General features: G+C 52.2%; 1 protein-coding gene across 4 annotated transcripts in view; it reads left to right on the forward strand.

Moving 5' to 3' along the window:
• The window catches only part of Sorbs3 (sorbin and SH3 domain containing 3), a 28,137-nt gene extending 3,805 nt beyond the window's left edge, over positions 1 to 24,332 (forward strand). For 2 of the 4 annotated variants that reach the window (XM_052732832.1, XM_052732833.1), the window contains exons 2-21: positions 618 to 762; positions 1,005 to 1,122; positions 2,510 to 2,700; positions 5,439 to 5,502; positions 9,136 to 9,174; positions 9,594 to 9,687; positions 11,526 to 11,616; positions 11,832 to 11,918; positions 12,020 to 12,073; positions 12,924 to 13,010; positions 13,467 to 13,528; positions 14,063 to 14,205; positions 14,432 to 14,484; positions 14,583 to 14,629; positions 14,795 to 14,909; positions 18,496 to 18,621; positions 20,837 to 21,145; positions 21,863 to 21,966; positions 22,200 to 22,306; positions 23,550 to 24,332. In XM_052732832.1, the coding sequence (XP_052588792.1) occupies positions 618 to 762; positions 1,005 to 1,122; positions 2,510 to 2,700; positions 5,439 to 5,502; positions 9,136 to 9,174; positions 9,594 to 9,687; positions 11,526 to 11,616; positions 11,832 to 11,918; positions 12,020 to 12,073; positions 12,924 to 13,010; positions 13,467 to 13,528; positions 14,063 to 14,205; positions 14,432 to 14,484; positions 14,583 to 14,629; positions 14,795 to 14,909; positions 18,496 to 18,621; positions 20,837 to 21,145; positions 21,863 to 21,966; positions 22,200 to 22,306; positions 23,550 to 23,611 (2,098 nt within the window). In that variant the 3' untranslated portion in view covers positions 23,612 to 24,332. Of the gene's footprint in view, positions 1 to 617; positions 763 to 1,004; positions 1,123 to 2,509; positions 2,701 to 5,438; positions 5,503 to 9,135; positions 9,175 to 9,593; positions 9,688 to 11,525; positions 11,617 to 11,831; positions 11,919 to 12,019; positions 12,074 to 12,923; positions 13,011 to 13,466; positions 13,529 to 13,786; positions 13,949 to 14,062; positions 14,206 to 14,431; positions 14,485 to 14,582; positions 14,630 to 14,794; positions 14,910 to 18,495; positions 18,622 to 20,836; positions 21,146 to 21,862; positions 21,967 to 22,199; positions 22,307 to 23,549 lie in introns of those variants that run through there. The other 2 variants (XM_052732834.1, XM_052732835.1) reach the window with 2 other exon arrangements.

Raw genomic sequence — 24,332 nt, forward strand, 5'->3', positions numbered from 1 at the left:
GGTAGCCCGCATTCCCTTGATTCCAGCAGGAGTGACTGCCCTGCCTGGCCATGCTCCCCAGGCTCTCCTTGGCCCTGCTAGGGATGCGGGCGTTGCTGGCTGCTTCCTGTGGTCAGCAGATAGGTGGCCTTGATATTGGCTGCCCTTGTGCCTGTGGGCAAGCAGATGCTACCCAGGGCATGAGGGTGGCCGAAGAATGGAAACGAAGTCCTGTGTGCCTGGGTCCTCTCTGCCACCTGCCCTAGTTCCCTGGTGCCTCCCCTCTAGGGGAGCTGGCTATGCTGGCACAGAGAGCCCCAGAGGGGTGGCCAGCAGGCTGCAGGCCTGCCCCTGGCCAGCCTCCCTATCCTCCTCCTTGCCTGGCTTCCCCTCCCCCATTCCCACCCAGCGCTCCTGCCCCAGGCCTAACAAGCAGTCCATTGTGCCTCTGGGAGTCCGCACTGGCAGCCTGCAGGCGGGTGCCCAAAGCCGCCTGTTTCCTGGGCCCTTGAGCTCCCACCCAGCTGGCCATAATCCCCTCCCACAACCTACCTTCCTCCCCAACCCGTGGGTTGAGTCAGGAGGGCCCAGGCAGTCCAGCTCAGCAAGGCTTTCTCTTCCTTCCTCCTTCCCTGCAGAGTCCACACGAAGGAGCAGCTGGCACATCCTGCGTCCTCCAAACTTGACCCAAGCATGCAAGGCCTCCCTGCTGGGCCCAGCCTGGACGATTTCATTCCTGGCCACCTCCGAGCCCATATAGGCCCGTCCTCCCGGGGGACCAGGGTGAGTGAACAGCAAGGAAAAGGGTACCCTGGTGGGCCAGCAGTTGATAGGGACACTAGCAGGCCAGATGAGGGAGCAGGGGACAGAGAAGGGAAGGAAGGAAGATAGCCTGAAGAAAGATCCAGAGAGCCTCCAGGGCTTCCCCAGGAGGCCAGACTGTGGCTATGCCCCGGCTGCCATCCCTTCCCACTCCAGTGGAACCTCTGGGCCCTAAGCTTGCCGCTCCTGGCCCCTCTCCACAGGTGCCCGTGATCCGGAATGGTGGCTCCAACACCCTTAATTTCCAGTTCCATGACCCTGCACCCAGGACTGTGTGCAATGGCTATGCTCCACCCAGGAGAGATGGTTCCCAGCATCCAGGTGGGTCTGCGTGGGAAGATCTGCTCTAGGAACACTGTGCAGGGGATGGGAAAATACCCTCTGCCTGATGGAAAGGAATAGATCTTTCAAGGCCATGAGAAGCTCCCCCAGGGAACTGTGAATTCAGCTTAGGGTGCTCTGGGTGATCATGCTTATCCTGAGAAAGGAACCTTGAAGAGAGAACAGGCTGACACAGCCCTTCCCTCCCTCTTGACAAGGGAAGGACATGTACAGGGAGCCATGGCCTTAGGGGTCAAGGGAACTGTAACAGGGCCAGTGATTCAAATGGGAGGGTGAGATGTGCTAGCTTAAGAACGAACAGGGACTGCCCACCCCCTCCTCCCAGACACTCAGGACTCTCATGCAACCGGAAAGGCCATGGGGATGGGGGATGCAGCTTTTGAGCCTGCCATCTGGGCCCTAAGGTCTCTGAGCTCCTGGGGACTCCTCAGTACAATCCAGGCCTGAGAGAGAGGGCATCCTTTATTGAGCATTTGTGCCCCTGAGCCGGACACTGCGCAAAGGACCTCGGTCATTTAACAAGTGATTATTGGACACTTACAGCAGGGCAACACTGTACAGACATTCCACAGGCCTCACCTCATCTAATCCATCCACATCCAAGCAAGGTCCCAGTCGATTATGGGCATCTTCCCAGTGGGGATTCAGTCTCAGAGATGCTCGGAGTAGATGAGGTTGCATTGAGATCCACACCCTTGACCATCCTGGCCTTGAAGCATTTATGCCATTAGACGAAAGTACTTAGAAATGAAATGTTCTGGGGAGGAGGCGGTGGGGGAGTTGGGGACACAGAATACATGCCTGGGGAATGAGTTTCTGACTCTCTGAGGGTCATTGTCCGTATGTGCTGGGTACAGTGACACGGACTAGAAGTCACCCCATCTTTACTGAAGTCACTCTCTCCTTTTACACAAGTAGAAACTGAGGCACCAGGAGGGCGACTGATGGGCCTAAACTTAAGCAGCCAGCAGCTGGCACAGCTGGCGTCAGAATTCAAGTCTGAGTTAGTCCAATCCCATTCCCCCACCAACCCGCCTGTAGCCCAGAATCATTGTCTTGCCACACCCTAGGTGGGATGTCCCCAGCATTTATTGCAAGTGATGATTCCCAGCCCTCCTTCTGCAAACTCTTAGGACAGTCCTAGGAAAACAGAATTGGGTGGAGATAGATACAGATTGCTCCAAACAAAATCCTTTTAAAATTCATTTTTAAGAACCAAACAAGTGGAAGCCTGGGGCGCTGCTGGGGATGGGGAGCTTTAGGAGGGGTCGAAACTGAACTCACGGGGATCGATGTCCTGAGGAGACAGCCAAGGTCAGGTGGGGACCCCTGCCTTTCAGCTAATGTCCCTACACACCTCTCACAGACCCAGCATGGTATCAGACCTGGCCAGGCCCTGGGAGCCGGCCCTCTGCGAGCCCGAAGCAACCTGCCTCCCAGCATGCCCAGAACTGGTCAGCCACATGGAGCAAGGACAAGAGACGGGACAAGCGCTGGGTGAAGTACGAGGGAATCGGGCCCGTGGATGAGAGCGGCATGCCCATTGCCCCCCGATCTGTGAGTCCAGGGCTGGGGGTCACAGAGAGAGGGGGCCCGGAGACCCTCCTAAGTTCTCTGTCTATGACTGTAATAGGGGTGAGCATGAAGGCGATACCCACACCTGGTGTGTCTGAGTCAGGTGTTACATGGTACAGATCTCAGCATTGGAAAGCTCCCACTGTAAGGGCGGAACCTAGCAGGGATGCCTCTTAGTTTTGCATCTCAGTGGCCTGGCGTAGCACCCACAGAACAGCTGCCTACTGACTGGCTGAGTGAGTGAGTCCTGAGCGATTGCCCCCCATGCCGTGGCAGGCAGGGAAGGATCCTGTATTCCACCAGGACTCCTGGGGGCCTGACCTTCCATTACCTTGGTATCTTGGGGCCAGCCATATTTCCTCAGTCACATACTCAGGAATGCTTTGTAAGGTCCAGATGTGGTGGGTTAGGGGAAATACCCTCTCTCCCTCCAGTGTTACTTTTGTTTCCTCACGTAGAAAGGATCATTGGAGAAGCGTCGGGAATGTAGAAACAAGGCTGAGGAGATAGCTCAGCCAGGACAGTGCTTGTCACACAGGCATGAGGACCTGAACGCTAGTCCCTGGAACAACAACCACAACATTTAAATTAAATTATTTAAAATTTAAATATTTTATTACTTATAATAATATGTGTTTTAAATTAAAATTTTTAATTAAAATTTAAAAATTTTAAATTAAAGTAAATTACAAATTTTTTTTTTTTTTTTTGGTTTTTCGAGACAGGGTTTCTCTGTGTAGCTTTGCGCCTCTCCTGGGACTCACTTGGTAGCCCAGGCTGGCCTCGAACTCACAGAGATCCGCCTGGCTCTGCCTCCCGAGTGCTGGGATTAAAGGCGTGCGCCACCACCGCCCGGCACAAAAAGTTTTTTTAAAGGTGGGCATGGTAATACATGCTTATAATCCCAGCACTGGGAAGGGGAGACAGGAGGATGTCTGGGGCTCACTGGCCAGCCACTTTATCATACTTGGTGAGTTCCAGGCCATTGAGGGAGACTGTCGCAAAAATCCAAGTGGACAAGCTGGTCATCGTGGTGCACATCTTTAATCCCAGCACAAGAGAGGCAGAGGCGGGCAAATCTCTGAGTTCAAGGCCAGCCTGGTCTACAGAGTGAGTTCCAGCCAGGGCTGCACAGAAACCTTGTCTCAGTGCCTGAGGAATAATACCCGAGGTTGACCTCTGACCTCCACATGCATGTGAATTCACACACATACAACCACACCTACACCCACACAAACATGTACACATGGGTGTGCACTGTGCACGTGCACACAGATTATGGAAAAGCACAAAGAATAAAAATGTAAATCATTCTGCCTCTCACAATGGAGGGTCATCATCCTATACACTGAAGAGAATTCTTCCATATACCACATGCCACATGAAGTTGCCACAGGAGGAGCTGGAGAGAAAGCTCTGTGGGTACAACGCTTACCACACAACTCTGTTAAAACTAGGTACTGCGATATGTGTCTACGGTCCCAAAGCTGGGGGTGGGGGCGACCAGCAGAGCCCAGTGGCCTCCTGGCTAGCCAGGCTAGCAGAGACAATGAACTCCAAGTTCAGTGAGAGACCCTGCCTCAAAATGTAAGGAGTGGTGCCGCCGCCTTTAATCCCAGCCCTCAGGAGGCAGAGGCAGGAGGATCTCTGTGAGCTCAAGGCCAGCCCGGTCTACAGTGAGTTCTAGGCCAGCCAAAGGCTACCGAGTGAAGCATTGTCTCAAAAATAAAATAAAATAAAAATAAAGGGCTGAAGAGATGGCTCAGGGGTTAAGAACACTTGTTCTTGCAGAGGACCAGGGTTTGATTCCCAGCACCCACACGGTATAGTTCACGACTGACTATGTTCATAACTCCATAGCGGTTTCCATGATGGCCTTTTTTATGCCCAGTCTCTGCATATGCAAAAGTGTAGGGCTTATCTCAAGTCCTCACTAGAGTAGTCTGTGAGGCTGGATCATCTCAGCTAGCCATCTCAAAATTGTCCTGAGCAGTTCATAGTCCAAAGCTGATCTCTGGGTGGTGTTTGTCAGATGGTATGTCACAGGGAATCCAACACTCTCTTCTGTCCTCTGAGGAGGCAAATAAAACACTCACACATTTAAAAAAAAAAACTTTAAAAAAATAAATGAAAAAATAAATTAGGGGGTTGGGCATTTAGCTCAGTGGTAGAGCGCTAGGGCTCCGGGTTCAGTCCTCAGCTCCAGGAAAAAAAAAAAAAAGTTTATTAAAAATAAATTAGGTAGAGAGCTGGTGAAATGGAAAAAGTGGATAAAGGCACTTGTCATCATTCCTGACAATCTACATTTGATTCCTCGACCCGGATTATAGCAGGAGAGAATCTATTCCTATAAATTGTCCTCTGGTCTCCACATGTGGGTGTGGCCTGTGCAGATCCCACCCCCAGTAATAAATGAAAGAAATATAAAAAAATATGGTGGAGAGCAATAGACCTCAGCCTTTTCCACATCCACATGCACACACACACACACATACACACACACACACACACACACACACACACACACACAGAGGCACACGCACACCACCACCACCAGAGACATTCCCCAGACCCCAGCCATCTATATGGATTTCGAGGTGCCCAGAGAAAGGCTTCATTAGGAAAATTCTCATGGCTTGTCCTTGGGAAGGATGGGTGACCAGGGAGGCCTGAGAACGGTGGGTGAGCAGGGAGGCCTGATTTTGATTTTCTGATCTCAGAGTGTTGACAGCCCCAGAGACTGGTATCGGAGAATGTTCCAGCAAATTCACCGGAAAATGCCAGGTTAGACACCCTCCCAGAACCCAATGGACTTCCAACGATATGGAATTTGTGGGAGGAATAGAAAGGAGGGTTTCTTTGCTTATGAGATTCTTCTGAATTATGAGATGCTTCTCTCTCCAAGCTCTAAGGTGAGTAGTCCTGAAAATATCCACACATATACCCCCTAAATAAGTTGCTGCCTATAACCCCAGTACTCAAGGAGGCAAAGGCAGAGGATCACAGATTTGAGGCCAGCTTAGGCTACAAAGTGAGACTCTGTCTCAAAAATCTAAATAAGAAATGGGGGCAGGGGAGAAGAGGGAGAGGGAGGGAGTTTCTGTTTCACCAATGCCTGAGGCCAACAGTGGCCTCCAGAGCATCCTTGGGTGGACAGTGACTAGCTAAAATTTCCTGATGTCCTCTGGGGGCTTCCTGAGATCCCTCTGAGAGTGTCTGGTTAGGCTGCAGTGCCACTCACGGTGGTCCTTCCTCCACGTGAAACACTGGTGTCTTCTGAAAGCCTGAATGCAGCCAGCCCTGCATATGAGCTCACCACAGGCTCTCTGTGCACTGGATCAATCCTTGCCTGTTCCTCAGGACTTACTGAACACTGTTCTAGGAAGATGCACAATAAGCAGACAGTGGAAAGGGCTAGAATAAAAAGAAAGAAGGCTGGGGAGCAGCCAGTGCAGCTAGACTGAGACCTCACCCAGAACAGTCAGGGAAGAGGCCCTTGAGCTAAGCCCAGAAAGGGTAGAGAGGAATGTGGCAACAGAGGATGCTCCAAAGACCCAGAGGGAAAGGCACATCTGGCCCATTCCTGGACTGGAGAGGGAACTCATGTAGGAGACACCATTAGAGGTGACAGGATCAGGTCTTGTGAGGCTTGGAGTATCCCTAGGAGGACTTTGGCTTTTACCAGACAAGAAACCTGGAACCCCTGGGCAGTTCTGAGCAGCAGAGTGACTGTTCTGACAATGGGGGCTGGAAGGATCTCCATTCCAGTGCCCACTGCCGGACACAGAAGAGAGGGTGGGAACCAGGGGACCAGCTCCCGAGACGGGCAAGACTGGGAGGGAAAAGGCCATCATGGAAACCGCTGTGGTCCAGTCTACACCCAGACCAGGGACCCAGACCAGGGCAGTGGGCAGCAGGAGGGGGTGGGGAATCCAGGGAATTCCAGGCGGAGTCTTGGAATTTGCGGATGATTGGACAGGACTTGAAAGGACAGCCTCAGGAGTGAATGTAAACCTGAGCACATTGCAGGATGAAGCTGCTGTTTGGCTTCCTTTTTATTTTTCAGACAGGGTCTTGCGTATTCCAGGGCTGGCCTTGGGCTCGCCATGTAGCTGAGGCTTGCCTAAAGCTCTCAGTCTTCCTGCTTCAGGAGTCACAGGAGTGTGCCTGTCTTTGGTGCTGCCGTGTGTGCGCGTGTGCGCGTGTGCGCGTGTGCGCGTGTGCGCGTGTGCGCGTGTGCGCGTGTGTGTGTGTGTGTGTGTGTGTGTGTGTGTGTGTGTGTGTGTGAGAAGAAAAAGGAAAGACTGCAGAGGGAGCAGATTTAAGAGGCATCTGAAGCTTGGTGTGGCGGCACATGGCTTTAGTCCCAGCACTCAGGAGACAGAGGCAGGAGGATCTCTGTGAGTTCGAAGACAGCCTGGTCTATACAGGGAGTTCCAGGACAGCCAGAACTACACAATGAGTCCTTGTCTCAGGAAACAAAAAATAGAGGCTTTTTGTTTCCGAGGCATGTCACACCTAAGTGGAGTAGGCAGAGGAATGTCCAAGGCTAGTTCAAGGGCAAGGTCTGAGCTGCACATGGAAATACCCGGGACTCTCGAAAGAGATGGTGAGTTCCAGTTCTCGAGGCCATTTTAATTTACAGTCTTGGCTTAGCTATAAGGTAGAATTGTGGGACTAGACCGCACCATCCTTATTCTTTAGTATCCAAAGGCAATTGGTTCCCGACCCCCTCCAGATGTTGAGAACCCTGCAAGAACGAGCCCTTGGTATAAAGTGCCATATCCAAAGCGATGGCTATAGGACTCTGTGGTGGCTCACTCAGGAAGCTGAGGCAGAAAGACTGTCATGAGGTCTTGGCCAACCTAGGCTATGCTATGAGGTCCTATCTCAAAGAAAAACTGAAAATGGGCTGACAAGATGACGCAGTGGGTAAAGGCATCCACGCCTGACAGTCCTCGAGACCCACAAAGCGGAAGGAGAGAACCGACTCTGACCCTCACATACATGCTGTGGCATGCATGTGTCTACATATACACACGCAAATGTTTCTAAGAAGAATAAACAAAAAACTCTGAAGGGGCTGGAGAGGTAGTTCATCGGTTAAGTGGCTGGTCTCCTAAAAGATCCAGGTTCAATTCCTAGAACTTACATGGCAGCTCACAACTCTGTAACTCCACTTCAGGGGGATCTGGTACCCTCTTTTGGTCCCCATGGGGAACCAGACACACAGGTGGTTCACAAACACACATACAAATATAATATAAAGTAAATAAAAAACAATAAAATGTAGGTATAAGTATTCATATTTGCATCCATCTGCATATATCCTCTCATTGACCTTACAATACTTCCAGATTACTTATATGTGATACAAAGTAAATGCTGCATCAGTGGCTATACATACACTATACTGCGTTGTTTAGGGGACAATGACAAGAAATAAATCCATGTGCATGTGCAGCACAGATGTGGTTATACTTTCAAAGTGGGCTTGATTGAATCCATGGGTGTAGACGCTGTGGAAACAAGGCTGACTGTGTTTGAAAAGCCTTAAGACTAGCCCAGATCACAGAGGGAGATGGAGAAACAGCCTTAGGACTGAGCTCCCCAGGCGTGGGTTCTGCAAGGCCTCAGAGATGAGAGGAAAGCAGCCTAGGGCCTGGAGGTGCTTCCAGAGACGGAGGAGGAGAGACCAACAGTCTCCCTGCAGTCACATGAGGAAAGGCGTTTCAGAAGGAAGAGCTGTGATACAATACATGTTAGATGACTTTGGAGCGGACCATAAGACTGGGTGCCATGGAGGTCCTGAGCCCTTGGTCAGAGTGGTTGAGGTCGCAGTGGTAGCAGCATGCCTGCTGGGAAGGAGGAGTAAGGACTGGAGATGTGGTGATGGTCGCTGTGAGGAAACTCAGACACCCCAGCAGCAGAGGGAGGTGAAGGCAGGCTCCTGAGAAAGGTATTTGGGTTTTAGAACTGCTTACCAGAAACCTTCCTCACCCCAACCCCCTGAAAGTCCTGAACACTGGGAGGTGTGGTTCTGGGCGGAGAAGTAAGTAAGAAGGAGGAGCAGGTGGGGAAGGGAAATTGGGAGGAAGCACAGCTTCCACAAGCTGGCATGGCCAGGACGAGCCTCCAGAGGTCAGGAGAGGGTGTGTGTGGGAATAAATCAGGAGGGGGTGGGTACCGCCCATTTGGCTCTCCCAGGCCCAAAGTCTGCCAGAAGCAGGCATTTCAAGCCCTCCCAAAGGCTGCCCTCCTAATTCCTTCCCTCCCTCGGGACATTCTTCAGGCCCTGACTCAGCCCTCACCCTCTGCTCCAGGCAGAAGGGAGGCTGGGAGCAGCTAGGCAGGCTCCTGGAGCACCCTGTCCTCACTCTGTGTCCCATTGGTGACCCAGTCCTTTCCATTCTCCAGACCTGCAGCTGGACTGGACCTTGGAAGACCTACCCAAAGGTGAGAGATATGGGTTCACTGGTCTGGGTCTGGGTCTGGTGACTTGTGGCCTGGGCTTGAGGGCTTCCCAGGTGGTGTGGTTCCACACAAGAAGATTTTAAAGGCCACTTCCGGGAACACTAAATCCCCTGGTAGGAGGTGACTAAGACTTCCTTCACTGCCCAGAAAGCCCTTGTTTTTGCCATCTGCTGGCCAGACTTCCCTGGGCCTCTCTTTTTGTATCTGTGGAATGGGTATACTACCTGCCCCAAACTGTTCTGAAGAGTTTGTATCATAAAGCTCTTTGTACAAAGCCCATGTACTAGCCAGGAGCCCATCTGTCCCTGTGAGGAGTAACCTAGGTGTTAGGATGGAGGTGGGTACCACAGCCTTAAATAGTCGCCCAACCCTAGTCCTTGTCTGTCTTCTTTCACCTCCAGGGGTGTCCTCACGTGCCTCTTCTGCAGACCCAAGGCATCTAGAGCCCCAGCAAAGACCTGCCTCCAGGCCTGGCACAGCAGTGACTTCCAACGGGTGAGCTGTGGGCAAGCAGGGCAGGGACTAGTGTCCCCTTGTGGCCGAAGCTGGCACAATGTGGAACCGACAAGGAAAGGTCTATTTCTCCACTGGTTCTCCAGGGGCTCAGAGGGTTTCCGCTCCTATTGTGCATCAGGAATCAGACCCTCATAGAACCAGAGACCATGAGTGTTGTGTGTGTGTGTGTGTGTCCAGGACACTGGGGATGGAAGCTGTTAAGAGCAGCTTGGTCATGTGGCCTTCCACTTTAAAACATGAAAGAAAATCCAATACCATAAGTGGACCCAGGTTTCCACCAGATTGTGGCTGAGAGGTGCCCTCCAGAGAGGGAAGGGAAGAAATTCCTTCCCCTGGACTGCGTGCTCAGGTGCTGCAGGAACTCTGCTCTCTGGTTAAGTACATAGGCGTTGTGCCTTTACGCGGTAGAATTCAGTTCACTAGCATAGCCATCACTCATCTGTGGTCTTTGTCATCAGTGAGGTAGTGAGAGGAGGTCCAGACTGGACCCAGAGTTGAGGTCCAAGTCAGCCAACTGCCACTGGCCATTCGACCTCGAGCCTCATGTCTACATCTTGTAAGTGCGGATGGTGGGGGAGATTGTGAGGACCGAGTAAGCCAGTGTATGCCCCTTGCATTGTGGTTGAAATAGAGCAAGTCTGCAAACATTCTAACACACAGGTTTCCATAGGATGAGAGCTTCCTCCTACTGCCAACAGCACATTCCATTCTCATGATCACCTTTTTATTATCAAAATGAGAACAGAGTCATAATTATAGGCAATGAATCTTCACCCTGTGGTCAGACATGCCATCATTTGATAAGCTCTACTCACTTGTTCCATGGGTAACTTTCAGACTAAAACTAGAGGCTGGGACATGAAAGCCAGCCAGGAAAGGAACCCTAGAGGAGAGCAGAGGCAGCAGGACATTTCAGGACTGAGGTGGCCACATAGGTTTTGTTGCTGAATCTAGGCTCCGTAACTTGAGTCCCAGAGACCCAAAACAATTGCCCAGAGATGCCCACAGGTTTTGTGTATAGTCTTACATCCTGGGCTATGGTTTGTAGGTGGACTTTTCTGGTCTGCCAGTCAATTCCCAAATAACCACACAGAGACTTATTAATTACAAATGCTTGGCCAATATCTCAGGCTTGTTACTAACTAGCTCTTACTTTTTAAATTAGCCCATATTTCTTATCTACGCTCTGCCATGTGGTGGTACCTTTTTTCAACACAGCAAGTTCATTTTGTTTCTCTCCATGTTTCCTCTCCACTACTGAGATTCCTCACTTCTTCCCAGTGTTCTCTCAGCCCCAAAAATCCTGCCTAGCCATTGGCCAATCAGCTTTTTATCAACAATGAGAGCAACACATCTTCACAGTGTATTATTCCACAGCAATGATTTATAATACCACTTGGCTATGGAAAGCCAGCTGTACTGGTACACAACACACCAAACACAAATACCAGATACTTTTGCCAAGGCTACAAGAGAGATCCTGGCCACCCACGGAGCAATGTGTGTATAGGCCTTCTGCTGGGCACCTTGCACCCACTCCTGCATTTGACTGGTGTTGAGCCCAAGGCTCCATACAGCTTGTCATAGCTCCTAGGTTACATAGATACTAGGTGATGGGGCTGGATGTAAACCTGAAATTCACACACTGCCCACTCTATGACACTAATTCCACAGTAAGGGGGACAGGTAGACTCCTTCTGTGGGAATGGAGACAGTGGTGGAGGAGTGGGGTACAGCCCCTTCTCCTCTGGTTACATTCTTCACCCATGCCTCCGTTTTCTAAAAGGAAGCTGAAGTGGTATTTTCTCTTTCTTCAGAAGACACTGGAACCACTCTGAAGAGACATCTAGAAACACCTTTAACTATAATTTCAGACCATCCTCTTCGGGGCTCCAACCCCCAAATCAGGTAGACCACCTTGCTCACAAGCACCGTTCCCAGCTGCATGCTCTCCAGCCATACCCATCTGCTGACACCGAGCAGATAATTCCCTGATTTGGGCTTGCATACTCAGGAAGGGACTCGTGGGCATGTCAGGGAAGACAAGGCCTGCCTTTAGACTGTAGACCCAACCCTAGTTAATGTCCCTTCACTCAAGCCGATGACCACTCCCATCCATGCAGGTGCCCAGACGTCGAGAGAAAGTAGAGAATGTCTGGACAGAAGACTCTTGGAACCAGTTTCTGCAAGAAATAGAAACTGGGCATAAGGTGAGAGTATTAACAAGATCCTCTAGGGCTGGACACACCCCTCAGCGGGATCCTGTCCCAACTGAGTTCATCCTCTTTGATGTACCCTTTGCACCCTGCAGCCCAAGAAACCACTGGTGGATGACCCTGTTGAGAAACCTGCACAGCCCATTGAGGTGAGCGCTGCTGGATGGGATGATGGAAAGACACCAGGGTCAGCAGTAAACAAGGATGACTCTTGGTATTGTGTGTGGTCTTAGCCATGGACCCAGGCCATGGACCCAAGACTTTTAACTCGGCCCGGTCCCGTACATTTTCAATTTTCATCTCTATCCCTAGCACCAAGGACAGTGCCTGTATGCAGTAGATGATTAGTAAACACACATAGAATTATATATATATATATCTCAGAGCAGGAAAAGACTAGTCAGTGTGAACTGGAGTTACCAAAGGTACTCGTGAAATGGAACCGAGTTTGGCCAGGCAGAGAGACAGCCCCTCTAGGAAAAAGTGTAAGAAGAGATTAGGGTAGGGGGAATGTGTCCCTGAGTATATACCTGTGTGTGTGTGTGTGTGTGTGTGTGTGTGTGTGTGTGTGTGTGTGTAATGAGCAGTGTGATGATGGGTGGGTACAGTGAAGCCAGGCCATGGAAGGCCATGCAGGCCAATAGAAAGGAATTTGGCAAGTCCTCGGGTTCCAAAACAAAACATAACCACCCCCCTCCACACACACTACGACCACCACCACCACCACCACCACCACCACGACGACCACCACCACCACCCCATTCCCTCAAAATTAAAAAGGCCAGGAAAGACTAAGGCACTCTTGACACCCTGGAGTCCTGAGTTGGGGACTGGTGACAGAGAGGACGTGACACTTTCCCACTACCCTTGAAGCATGCCTGTAGGCATGGAAACCTCTCTTGGTCCCCTCCCTCCAGGCCTGCCCAGACCATCCTCTCACTTCTGACCTCTGACCAGCCTCCGACACAGTGCCCTTCCCAAAAGAATCTTATCCCCCAGGTCCTGCTAGAGAGAGAACTGGCCAAGCTGAGCGCAGAGCTGGACAAGGACCTGCGGGCCATTGAGACCCGCCTGCCGTCCCCTAAGGTACCAGCCTCCGGAGGGCTTCAAGAGGAAAGGCTTTAGCCATAGCAGCAGGGGACTGAGGGAGCAGGCAGACCTAGAAACTGGCGGCCTTGGGCGGACTTCAGCCTTGTCCGATCGTCAAAACCCTGGGCGTCGACTTTCTAAGGGACCCCTAAGAACCCTTCCCGGCCAACTCCGATTCAGTCCATACCCCACCCCGCCTGGTCCCACCCCTAGCTGCAGCCCCAGGGACCCCCAGACCCGACCCGGCCCTGGCTTCCCGGGCCAGCCTCCTTCCTCCGTGCCTCCTCCCTGCACGAAGGCTCGCGGCCGCCTCTAGGACCCCGCGTCCCGCCCCTCCCCGGCCTCCTTCCCTCCCGAGCCGCGAACTTTTCCGGAGGAGGTGGCGGCGCTGGCCTCAGCTGCCCTGGCCCCGGGGTCCCAAGCTCTGATCACGTCCGGTGTCCCCCCGCGCAGAACTCGCAGGCGCCACGACGGTCCCCTGAGCAGCCCGCCCCAGAGCAGCGGCCCTCGGCCCGGTGAGTGGCAGAGACGCCGCCGGCGGGAGCAGAGGGTCTGTTCCCAGCGGAGGGGACGTGGCGCGGGCCGGCGAGGGGGCGATGGCCCTGCCCACGATGGGGGACGGGCGAGCCTCAGAGGAGGGGCCTGAAGATCGGAAAAGTGGCCTAGGGGCGTCCCAACCGCAGCTCTGGAGGGGCTTGTCCACTCCTTGAGGGCCACCTGCCCCAAGCCGAGGACACCGGTGGTGGTGGCGGAGGTGGCGGCGGTGGCGGCAGTGGCGGCCGGCGGGGAGTGGGACCTGAGCCCCGACACTTCCCGCGTTCCCTCGGGCGGCCTTCTCCTCTCCTAACCCAAGGCCTCACCCTTCCCGGCCCTCTGCTGCACGGGAAGTAGGGCATCCTGTTGAGAGTCCCGGACCTGGGAAGACGCCTTAGGAGGCAGGGGACAGGACTGGGGGGAGAGGGAGGTCCTGGGAGGTCAGTAAGGTATGAGGACTAGCCCTGAGGGATGTGAAGTTCCAGGCAGGTGACTCACTGCTTCTGTCCCTGCAGCCCGGCCTCAGCCTGGAGGCCCAGCTCCCCGCATGCACCTTACTTCGGTTCTTCCCGACCCCTGAGCCCCCACAGAATGGCAGATGGAGGAGGAAGCCCCTTCCTGGGACGCAGAGATTTTGTCTACCCTTCCTCAGCCCGAGGTAAGACAAATCCTGTTTTTATTGGCACTGAATGGCCATCTACCTGCTGCGGAAGTTCTCTCACAGCTATGTGGTGCCCCGGGAAAGGGAGGGTGGGGGCCAGGAAGGTCACAGAGCCCTTGCTTCCCTGGGCCTGACCTGGGTGGGGGGAGGGGGGAGCATAACCCATCCCAACCCCATCCCCCTAGACGTGACCTCCTCAAGCTGAGGTGGTGCTTCTCCACAGAGCCGAGTGCCTCTGAAAGGGGTAGCAGCCCTGCCAGGAAGGAGGAGAAGAAGGTAAGAGAGTCCCCAGGGTTCAGGGGTCAGGGGGTGTCTGGGCAGGACCCTGTCTGGCTGAGGCAGCCCCCTCTGCCCTGACCTCTCCCCTTTCCCAGAGGAAGGCTGCCCGGCTCAAGTTTGACTTCCAGGCCCAGTCCCCCAAGTAAGTGGCCTTCTCCGCCCTTCCCCTCCCAGCCTGGACAGTCTGCACTGTGAGGGTAGGGAAGGGTAGGGCTTTCGTGGGCAGAAGGCTGGAGGGGGCGGTGGTGTGCAGGGCAGGGTCTGAAGAAGAAAGGCTCAGGAAGCAGTACACCGCTCTCACCTGCAGGGAGCTGACTCTGCAGAAGGGTGACATTGTCTACATCCACAAAGAAGTGGACAAGAACTGGCTGGAGGGAGAGCATCATGGCCGCCTGGGCATCTTTCCAGCTAATTATGTGGAGGTAAGTGGGAGAGATGGAGCAGGCAGGCTGGGAGGCTCCATGGCTTGGGAGAGACTTAGACAACGGAGGAGTCCGGGCTGTCTCTCTGGAATGCCTTTGGCCTGCACATCACCTGGTCCAGGACTCAGTCTGTCTCCCAGCTCTGGGGAAGATGAAGAGTCCCTTGCCCAGAAGCCGCCATCCTATTAGTGCCCCAGATTTTAACTATCAGAGACCATCTTTCTATCCTGATCTCAACTAACCAGAGTGTGTGACAGTTCCCCTGTAAATATGTCACTTCTTTCGGGTGTGTCACCTGTTTGTTGCTGCCCGGGGAGTGATAATTATCTCACTTTATAGACGGAGATTCTGTTACGTAGAGAATCATATTCTAAATGCAGGCCAAGACCTATAGGTTATTTCTATTTAGTATCTGTGTCTGAAGTTGTATCAAACTAAGCCTCTGGCATAAAGTTGTCCATAATATCCCCTTATATTTTAAAAATATTTATTCTTGCGCTCAGGAGGCAGAGGCAGGTGGATCTCTGAGTCTGAGGCCAGCCTGGTCTATAGAGTGAGTTCCAGTTAGGGCTACACAGAGAAACCCTGTCTCGAAAAGCAAAACAAGAGCAAAGAAACAAAAGAAATGGTTCTTGTGTGCGTGTGAATGTGCTTGTATGTGAAAGCACAAACATGCCGTGGCGCACATCTGGAGGTCGGAGGTCAACCCTGGGGTGTCAGTTCTCACCTTCCACCTTGAAGCTGGATCTCCTGTTTTCATCGTCCAGTGTGTCTTTTACATGGGTTCTGGGGAATCCGCACTCAGGTGGCCAGGCTTCTGCTCTCGCTCACTGAGCCGTCTCCCTGGCCCCATTCTCCCTTTGACGTTACTAATGTCCGTAATGATTGTCCTCTCATCCCTGGGATTGCGGCGTCTTTCATTCTGGCTACAGATAATTTCCTCCGTCTCTTCAATAGCTTACTTTTGATTTGATCAGTTTTTCCCTACCATTTTTGTTTTCAATGTCATCTTTATCCTTTCATGTTTTACTTTTCTTGTTCTGTGTGTCAGAGTGAAAAGTCTCACCTGTCTTCTCTTTTCTTCTTTCTTCGCTTTTCCTTTGATGGGAGTTGCACAGCAGCCCAGGCTGGCCTGGAACTCCCTAGGTAGCCCAGGCTGGTCTCCAATTCATGAGGAGCCTCCAGATTCATGCTAGTGATTGATAATATTATATTTGATACTACAAATTTCCATCGAAACACTGTTTCAGCTGCATTCCACAAACTGTAATTTTTTTTTTTTTTTTTTTTTTTTGGTTTGTTTTCCTTTGAGCCAGGATCTTATTATGGTGTGGAACTCACTGTGTAGACCAGGCTGGTCTTGAACTCACAGAGATCTGCCTGCCTCTGCTTCTCAAGTATTTGGGATCAAAGGTGTGTGCCACCAGGCCTGACCAAATTGTGGTTATTATTATTACTATTATTTGTTATTGTTGTTTAACTTACTGTTTATTCATTTCCTTTCTGATTTCCCTTTGATACCTGGGTAGACTTGTAATTCAGGCTGTCACTTTCACAGGCTTTACAGATTCTACCCACCCATACATTAATCTCTCTGTTTTCACTGAAGTTTTACTTAGTATATATAGACATCTAGTCCATCAGTCATCTACAGCTCAGTGTGAAATGGTCGATTAGCTTATTGACTTTTTTTTTTGGTTTTTCAAGACAGGGTTTCCCTGTGTAGTTTTGGTGCCTGTCCTGGATCTCACTCTGTAGACCAGGCTGGCTTTGAACTCACAGAGATCCGCCTGGCTCTGCCTCCCGAGTGCTGGGATTAAAGGCGTGCGCCACCACTGCTGGGCCTAGCTTCTTGAATTTTATGAATAGGTCAACCAAGAAAACATGAGGATTCAGAGCTCTGGTGGGTCCAAAGGGGAGGAGGGACTAAGACACCTGAACCAAGGACCACTTGGCACTCAGCAGTAGTAAGAGATGGAACAAACTGAGCACATCCCTTTAATCCTAGCACTTGGGAGGCAGAAGCTGGTGGAACTCTGTGAGTTTGAGGCCATCCTGGTCTATATAGTTAGCTCAAGAACAGCCAGAGCTATATAATGAGACCCTGTCTAGAGAAAAAACAAATAACAATAATAATAAATAAATATGCCAGGCGGTGGTGGCGCACGCCTTTAATCCCAGCACTCGGGAGGCAGAGCCAGGCGGATCTCTGTGAGTTCAAAGCCAGCCTGGTCTACAGAGTGAGATCCAGGACAGGCACCAAAACTACACAGAGAAACCCTGTCTTGGAAAGAAAGAAAGAAAGAAAGAAAGAAAGAAAGAAAGAAAGAAAGAAAGAAAGAAAGAAAGCAAGCTTCGGTTTTAGAGCAAGTTACTCTGCAGCTCAGAACCCTTTGAGATCCTAGGAGTCTACCCAGATTGCCTGGTAGGTCAGGCAGACAGGGAGAAGGGCCATGACTAGGTAATAATTGTGGTAAATTTCCAAGATGGCCAGCTTCTTTCTCATCCTCCTGACTTGAGACAAAAGCCTGGCAGCTTCAAACAAAGGCCTCACAAGCTCTTGTGTCCCACCAGCAGGCCCCCCGCTGATGGACTGACTCAACAAGTCTGAGCCTGGTTAGGGAGTGTGTTATGTAACAATGTGGGCCAGTCAACCACCCTTTCTTCTAACAGACCAACCCTGAATCAGGGGAGGAGGAGCCTACAGAGGCTTTAAAACCCCAACCCTCAGAAGAGACTCAATTTTTCAGCTTCCTGAGTCCCCCCTGTGCTTTGCAGAGGGTCTTTTGCTCTGTGTGCGGCTGCATGTGTGGGTGTCCTCATCCCCAATAAACACCTTTCTCCAACTGCCGATTCTGTCTGTGTGCTTGAGATTTCTCTGCCGCTGCCTGCTGCGTTCAAGATCTTCCCTGCCTTTTAATTCTTTAACTGGCAGAGAAAATGAACCTGACCGAGACCCCTAGACTGTATGTCTTAGTCACTGTTCTATTGTCGGGAAGAGACACCATAACCAAGACAACTTTTATGAAAGAAAGCACTGGGGTCTTGCTTACCATTTTAGAGTCTTAGTTCACTATCGTCATGGCAGGGAGCATGGTGGCGTATAAGGTGCTGGAGCTGTAGTGAGAACTACATCCTGAACCACGGGCAGAGAGAGAGACAGACAGAGAGAGAGAGAGAGAGAGAGAGAGAGAGAGAGAGAGAGAGAGAGAGAGAGAGAGAGAGGAGAGAGAGAGAGGAGGGGGAGAGAAACAGAGAGACAGAGACAGAGAGGAGGGAGAGAATCACTGGGTCACTGGGCCTGGCTTGGGCTTTTGAAACCTCAACCCCAATAACACACTTCCTCCTCCAACAAGGCCACACCATCTAATCCTTCTAATCTTTTCAAATGGTGCCACTCCCTGGTGACGAGTCATTCAACTCTATGCAGCTCCGGGGGCCGTTCTTACTCAAGCCACCACCCTGTATCACCTCCACATGCTTCTGTGGCCCACTTAGGCGGCCGTTGGACTGGCTTCTGTCTTTGCCTCCGCCATGTGTATCCGGTTAGTATCTGGTCTCAACTCTTTCCATGACCTCCCTGCAGGTGCTGCCTGCCGATGAGATCCCCAAGCCCATCAAGCCGCCCACATACCAGGTGCTGGAGTACGGAGACGCTGTGGCCCAGTACACCTTCAAGGGGGAGCTGGAGGTGGAGCTGTCCTTCCGAAAGGTGAGGGCAGGCAGGGCGTGATAGAGCGGACACACGGGAAAACAAAGGTGACCCTGCGGAAAGAAATACACTTTTTTTTTTTTCTTCTTTTTGGTTTTTCGAGACAGGGTTTCTCTGTGTAGTCCTGGCTGTCACGGATCAGGCTGGCTTCAAACTCACAGAACTCTGCCTGCCTCTGCCTCCCGAGTGCTAAGATTAAAAGTGTGCACCACCACCGAACATTTTTTAAAATGTCAACTATACCTAGAATTTTGGTTTTTCCAATCTCTTGAATAGGTTACTTTTGTTTTTGGGGGTTTTTGTTTTGTTGTTTTGTTTTTGTTTTTGTTTTGGTTTGGTTTGGTTTGGTTTTGGTTTTTCCAGACAGAGTTTTGTAGTTTTGGTACCTGTCCTAGAACTCGCTCTGTAGACCAGGCTGGCCTTGAACTCACATAGATCCACCTGGCTCTGCCTCCCAAGTGCTGGGATTAAAGGTGTGCACCACCACTGTCTGCCCTTCATTTTACTTTTAATTTTGAGACAGGTCTTGGTAAATTGCCCAGGCTGGCCTTGAACTCACTCTATAGACCAGGTTGGTCTTGAACTCACTCTATAGCTCAGGTTGGCCTTGAACTCACTCTATAGCCCAGGCTAGTCTTGAACTCACTCTATAGCCCAGGCTAGTCTTGAACTCACTCTTTAGCCTAGACAGGCCTTGAACTCTCTGTATGAATGGTTTGCCTGTGTGTGCGTGTGTATCTTGTGTGCAATGCCCATGCAGGCTAGAAGCAAGCACCAAGTCCCCTGAAACCAGAGGAACAGATGGCTGTGAGCCACTATGTGGGTGCTGGGAATGGACTTCCAGTCCTCTGCAAGAACATCAGACACTCTTAACCACTGAGCATGTCTCCAGTCGCAAGGCCTTGAGCTTTTGATATTCTTGCCTTTCCGGTAGCTGGGATTGTAGGCCTGCGCCATGGCTTAGCCAATTTATTCCATTTTTTGTTTTGTTTTTTGTTTTTTTGAGACAGGATTTCTCTGTGTAGTTTTGGTGCCTGTCCTGGAGCTCACTCTGTAGACCAGGCCGGCCTTGAACTTACAGAGATCCACCTGCCTCTGCCTCCTGAGTGCTGGGATTAAAGGCGAGCACCACTCTCGCCTGGCTTATTCCATTTTTGAAAAAATGTTATGGACAGTGTCTCCCTCTGTTATCCAGGCTGGCCTACCAAGATAGCATGGAACTCACTGTAGTCCTCCTGCCTCAGCTGCCCAAATACTAGGATTATAGGTATGAACCATCATGTGTTTTTATTAACTGCGGGTTGGCTGGCCATAAGGATCGTAATCTACATTTTTAAAGCAATAGAAAGAAATTTTGTGTAAAGGATACTGTGTCAAACACCAGGCCCTTATGTGTGCACGTACATTTGTGTTTGTGGCTCCTGGGATGTCACTGACATGTATGTTTTGTGCTAGGTTATGGTGAAGAAAGTGAGGTTTCTATGAGATGAGGAACTGACCTTCCTTTGGTTGAATTTGGGGGCAAAGCCTACAGATGCCCCTAGTGAGTTCCTCCAAGAAAAGCTGGCCCCAGAGGCAGACAGGGATGAAGGTGGGCGGGGTGGCTGGGCAGGAGAGGACTGGGCAGTGAGGGGTGGCAACATCCTCCTGAGAGTAGCCTGCTGAGATGGTGGCAGTTTTACTCCAACCTCTAAAACCATGTGGTCCTGAGAATGCCTTCTGCCCTGGGAGGGGGTCACACGACATGTGAGTCAGGGGCACAACTGAGTTGTGGTGACATGTTAAGATCTGTCCAGCGCCGCTTCTAAGGCCACCCTGGATTTTGTGTCTCATAGCAACAGCAATGGTAGGTTATCCCACTTAATACAGAGCAGCTTGCCCAAGGCCACATGGCTGGGACTTGGCTTTGGGGTTTGCACCTGAGTAATTAGCCACAGTCCCACTGTGACTGGGGGTAGGGATTGAGCCTGCCAGGGGTACGACCTGATCAAAACCCAGCCCTGCTGCTATGGGAAGAGTTTACTCTTCCATTTGGTCCTGACTCCTCCTCCATTTTTAGCTGTGTGACCTTGGGTAACCTGCTGACCCTTTCTGGGACTGATTCCCTCAAGCATGTAACGTGTTAGGCCCGAATGAGATGACCCAGGTAAGCCGCCCTCAGGTGTGTGATGCCCAAGAAACCCCTGCTGACACAAACCCCTCCCTAACCCCTCAGGGGGAACGCATCTGCCTGATCCGCAAGGTGAATGAACATTGGTACGAGGGACGTATCACCGGCACAGGACGCCAAGGCATCTTCCCGGCCAGCTACGTGCAGATAAACCGGGAGCCCCGGGTCCGGATCTGCGATGATAGCCCCCAGCTCCCTGCATCACCTCACCTGACAGCCACTGCCCGTGTCGCCTGTCACCCCGGCTCCCCCTCAGTACAAGTGGACCCCACTGACTGGGGAGGTCGGACCTCCCCTCGCCGCTCTGGCTTCCCCTTCCCCATCACCCTCCAGGAGTCCAGACCCCAAACCCAGGTGAGGTGGCCTGCTTCTCACCCTGCCTTCCTAGCCTCTCACTGGTCCACACTGGTAATCCTTCCCGGACAGCCTCCGGACGAAGAAGCGAGGGGCTGGGCAGTACCTAGCGTGGCCCCATCTTGATTTGGCCCTAATCCTCTTGAGGTGATTCCTGATTTCTGGTCCTCCAGCTCAGAGAGGCATGGGCAGGACCTAGCTCTATGTGGACCAACTGGGGTGACGGGCTAGACCTCCTGAGCCGCCAAGATGCGGCTTTTCAGTGCATGTCTTTGCTGAGTAGTACTAGGTATCAGGGCTCTGGTGCTTGCTGTGTGGCCCACGAGCAAGTGGTTTATACTCTCTGGGTCTGAGTCACCCTGTGTAGAAAAGCTAACAGTTCCCACTGGAGGAGATGGATGGGTAGGTCTGAGCAAAGGTGTTTGGCAGCCCTTCATCGGGCCCTTGGCCCTGGGTTCCCATGTTCACAGCACGCCTCTCTGAGCAGGCACAGCTGCTCCTGGCTCCTCCTTGGACCTGTTTTGTCCTTGCTGGTGCTCAGAAGTCCAGCCACTCACCCTGCCTGGGGCCTGGGCCCACAGCCAAGTCCCTCTGAACTGAGCTAGTCAAAGCCTACCCTCCTGGGCCCGAGAGTTTAATGAAACAGCATGAACACTGCTCCTACTTTTCCCTCACACCTCCTCTTTGTGACCCTCCTTTCTTCCCATGAACCCCCAGAGTCTCAGCACTCCTGGACCAGCCCTGTCCCATCCACGAGGCACCAGGAGCCCCGTAGATCTGGGGACTTCCTCCCCAAGCACCACAGCGATACACTGGACTCCGTGAGTACCAGCTGAGGATGCTTGCTCTGGGTGGGCGTTGCCGGCAGACAGTACTAATCCCAGGTCCTACCCTCCTTCCCCTATAGGTTGGGGAAACTCCTAAGTAAAGCTCGTCTTTTGGTGCTTAGGTGATGGGGAGAGGGGGCCCGGAGTGACAGCTCTTGGTAGAACTGTCAGCAGGTCTGGGAAGGAGCCCAAGGCCTCTCTGTCTGCCATGCCGCCATTTCCCACAGGTACCGAGCTATGTACCAGTACAGGCCCCAGAATGAGGATGAGCTGGAACTTCGTGAGGGGGACCGCGTGGATGTCATGCAGCAATGTGATGATGGCTGGTTTGTGGGTATGTGGCCTGTGGAGGGGAGGACAGGCCAGAAAGAGGAATCTCAGGGTCTCCCTGGAGACTTGAGTGGCGGTGCTGAATCAGTTAAGACTCATAGCCAACCTACCCTCTGTCTCAAAGAGAGGCAAGGCCCGGGGAAAACTGTCTCAGCATGTGCTCAGTGATAGTCACATTTGGGACAGGCTTCCTGACTTCCAGACCCCTGCTCCTTCTCGCCGCATACCACGGCTTCGGCAAGCAGGTCTCGCATCCGGGGTCTTCTGCCCTGCCCCCGCCTGCTCCCACAACCTGGGAAACGATATAGTATCTCAGCCCTTGACTACTGGCCCAAGGCATTGCGCTTTAAGGCCTAAGACCCAAAGCCTCGTGTTGCTCTTGTCTGGTGCCAGGTGACCTGCCCACCAGACTCCCCAAAGTGGGCAAGCCTTGTATACCCTTGGCTTCAGAGGAGAGGCCAGGGAGAGAAGTGAATGGCTAGAAGCCTCGCCTCCTGCCAAGCAGACTTTGAGGCCCACAGGATTGAAGCACGGCCTGGGCAGAGGCGTCGTAGGAGCAGATCCTTGATAGTACAGTCTCCTCTTTCTGATATGATTCTGGGTGGCTTGTCATACCACAGAGGTTAGCGGTCCTTGCCTCTCCTTTCACCCGTACATGTTTGCTTTTGAATTTCTGTTATACCACGAATGAAGCCATAAAGCTACTGGGAGTGACTTGGACCTGTGCTGTCTGGCATAAGAGTATTCAATAGCCACGTGTGGCCACTTACGTATAGATTGGTTAAAAAGAAAGGAAATGAAAGACCCTTCGTCGTGGTCGTCCTAGCACATTTCAAGTACATTCCGTCCCTCGCCCCAGGACCCGTGTGTCTCCAGTGGTCTTAGTGAGCCAAGAAGCCTGGCTTACCATCCCAGCTTCTACCCCTAGGCAGCCCAGTGCCCATCTCTGAAATGAAGGTGTTCTACTAGATCAGTGGTTCCGCCCCGTAGACGGTCTGTGGTTCGTCTTCTCAGTTCGGGGTTTTCTCAAAGCAGCGTGGTGGAGTTGGTGCTGTGTGCAAAGTTGTCTTCCGTGGTTGGTTCGCAGTCGCTACTTTGCATATCTAAGCTTGCGCCGCCAGGGGGCAGGAATGAGCAGAGGAAAAGCAAGTCCTTTCCCCCAGACCCTGATTCCACTTGCAGTTCCAGGTTCTGTCAGCGGAGGGCGCGCCCTAACCCGCGGTCACCTGCCTTTCCTTTTTTTTCAGGTGTCTCCCGGAGAACTCAGAAATTTGGGACATTCCCTGGAAATTATGTAGCCCCGGTGTGAGTGGTCTCCATGGCAGTTTGGAGCCAACGAGGATGGGGTGGGGAGCAGTAGCACTATGGGAGGGAGAGAGGCCCCCCACATCCTCCTTCTCCCAGGACCTGTGCTCCCAGCATCTGCAGAGACCCCGGCAACCTTCCCTCCAAGCCCCCTGGAAGTCCCCTGGACTGATTCCCACCCGTGAGTCACAGGCATTCCTTTGACAGCTCCCCCTCACCACCCCTCAAAATACAGACGTCTGCTCTGATGTGGAGACTGTCTCCAGGCCTTATTGAGACCAGGCCCCCCCCAGGCCCCCCCCCCAACGTTTCCCCTAATGGGGACTGGCTCCCATTCACCCCCATGGGGTTCCTCTAATAAGGACCAGCCTCCTGCCCTGGTAGAGACCAAAGGACTGCTCCCCATTTCTCACCAGCTGGCCTGTTACCGTTTTACCTTCTGGCCTCCAGCTGGGCCTCAAAGCAAGGTGAGGAACTCCTTGTCAGCCTTCAAAGCCCAGTGAGAGGCCTTGCCTCTAGGCTTCCTCTTCCCAGAGGCTACTGACCCCCTGAGGACCTCCACATGTACTCTGAGCCCTCCGTCTAAGGCCCACAGTTGCCCTGACCTATCTCTCAGAAGATAGATTTACAGGGAGACATGCTTGCTGCCCTAATCCCCAGGTCTCCCCAGTATCTAGGTCCCCTCTGGAAGAGAATGTACAATAAACACGGATACCAGGGATAAA

Source organism: Peromyscus californicus, unplaced genomic scaffold (assembly GCF_007827085.1).
Source record: "Peromyscus californicus insignis strain IS unplaced genomic scaffold, ASM782708v3 Scaffold_12__1_contigs__length_115047231, whole genome shotgun sequence".
NCBI lineage: Eukaryota > Metazoa > Chordata > Mammalia > Rodentia > Cricetidae > Peromyscus > Peromyscus californicus.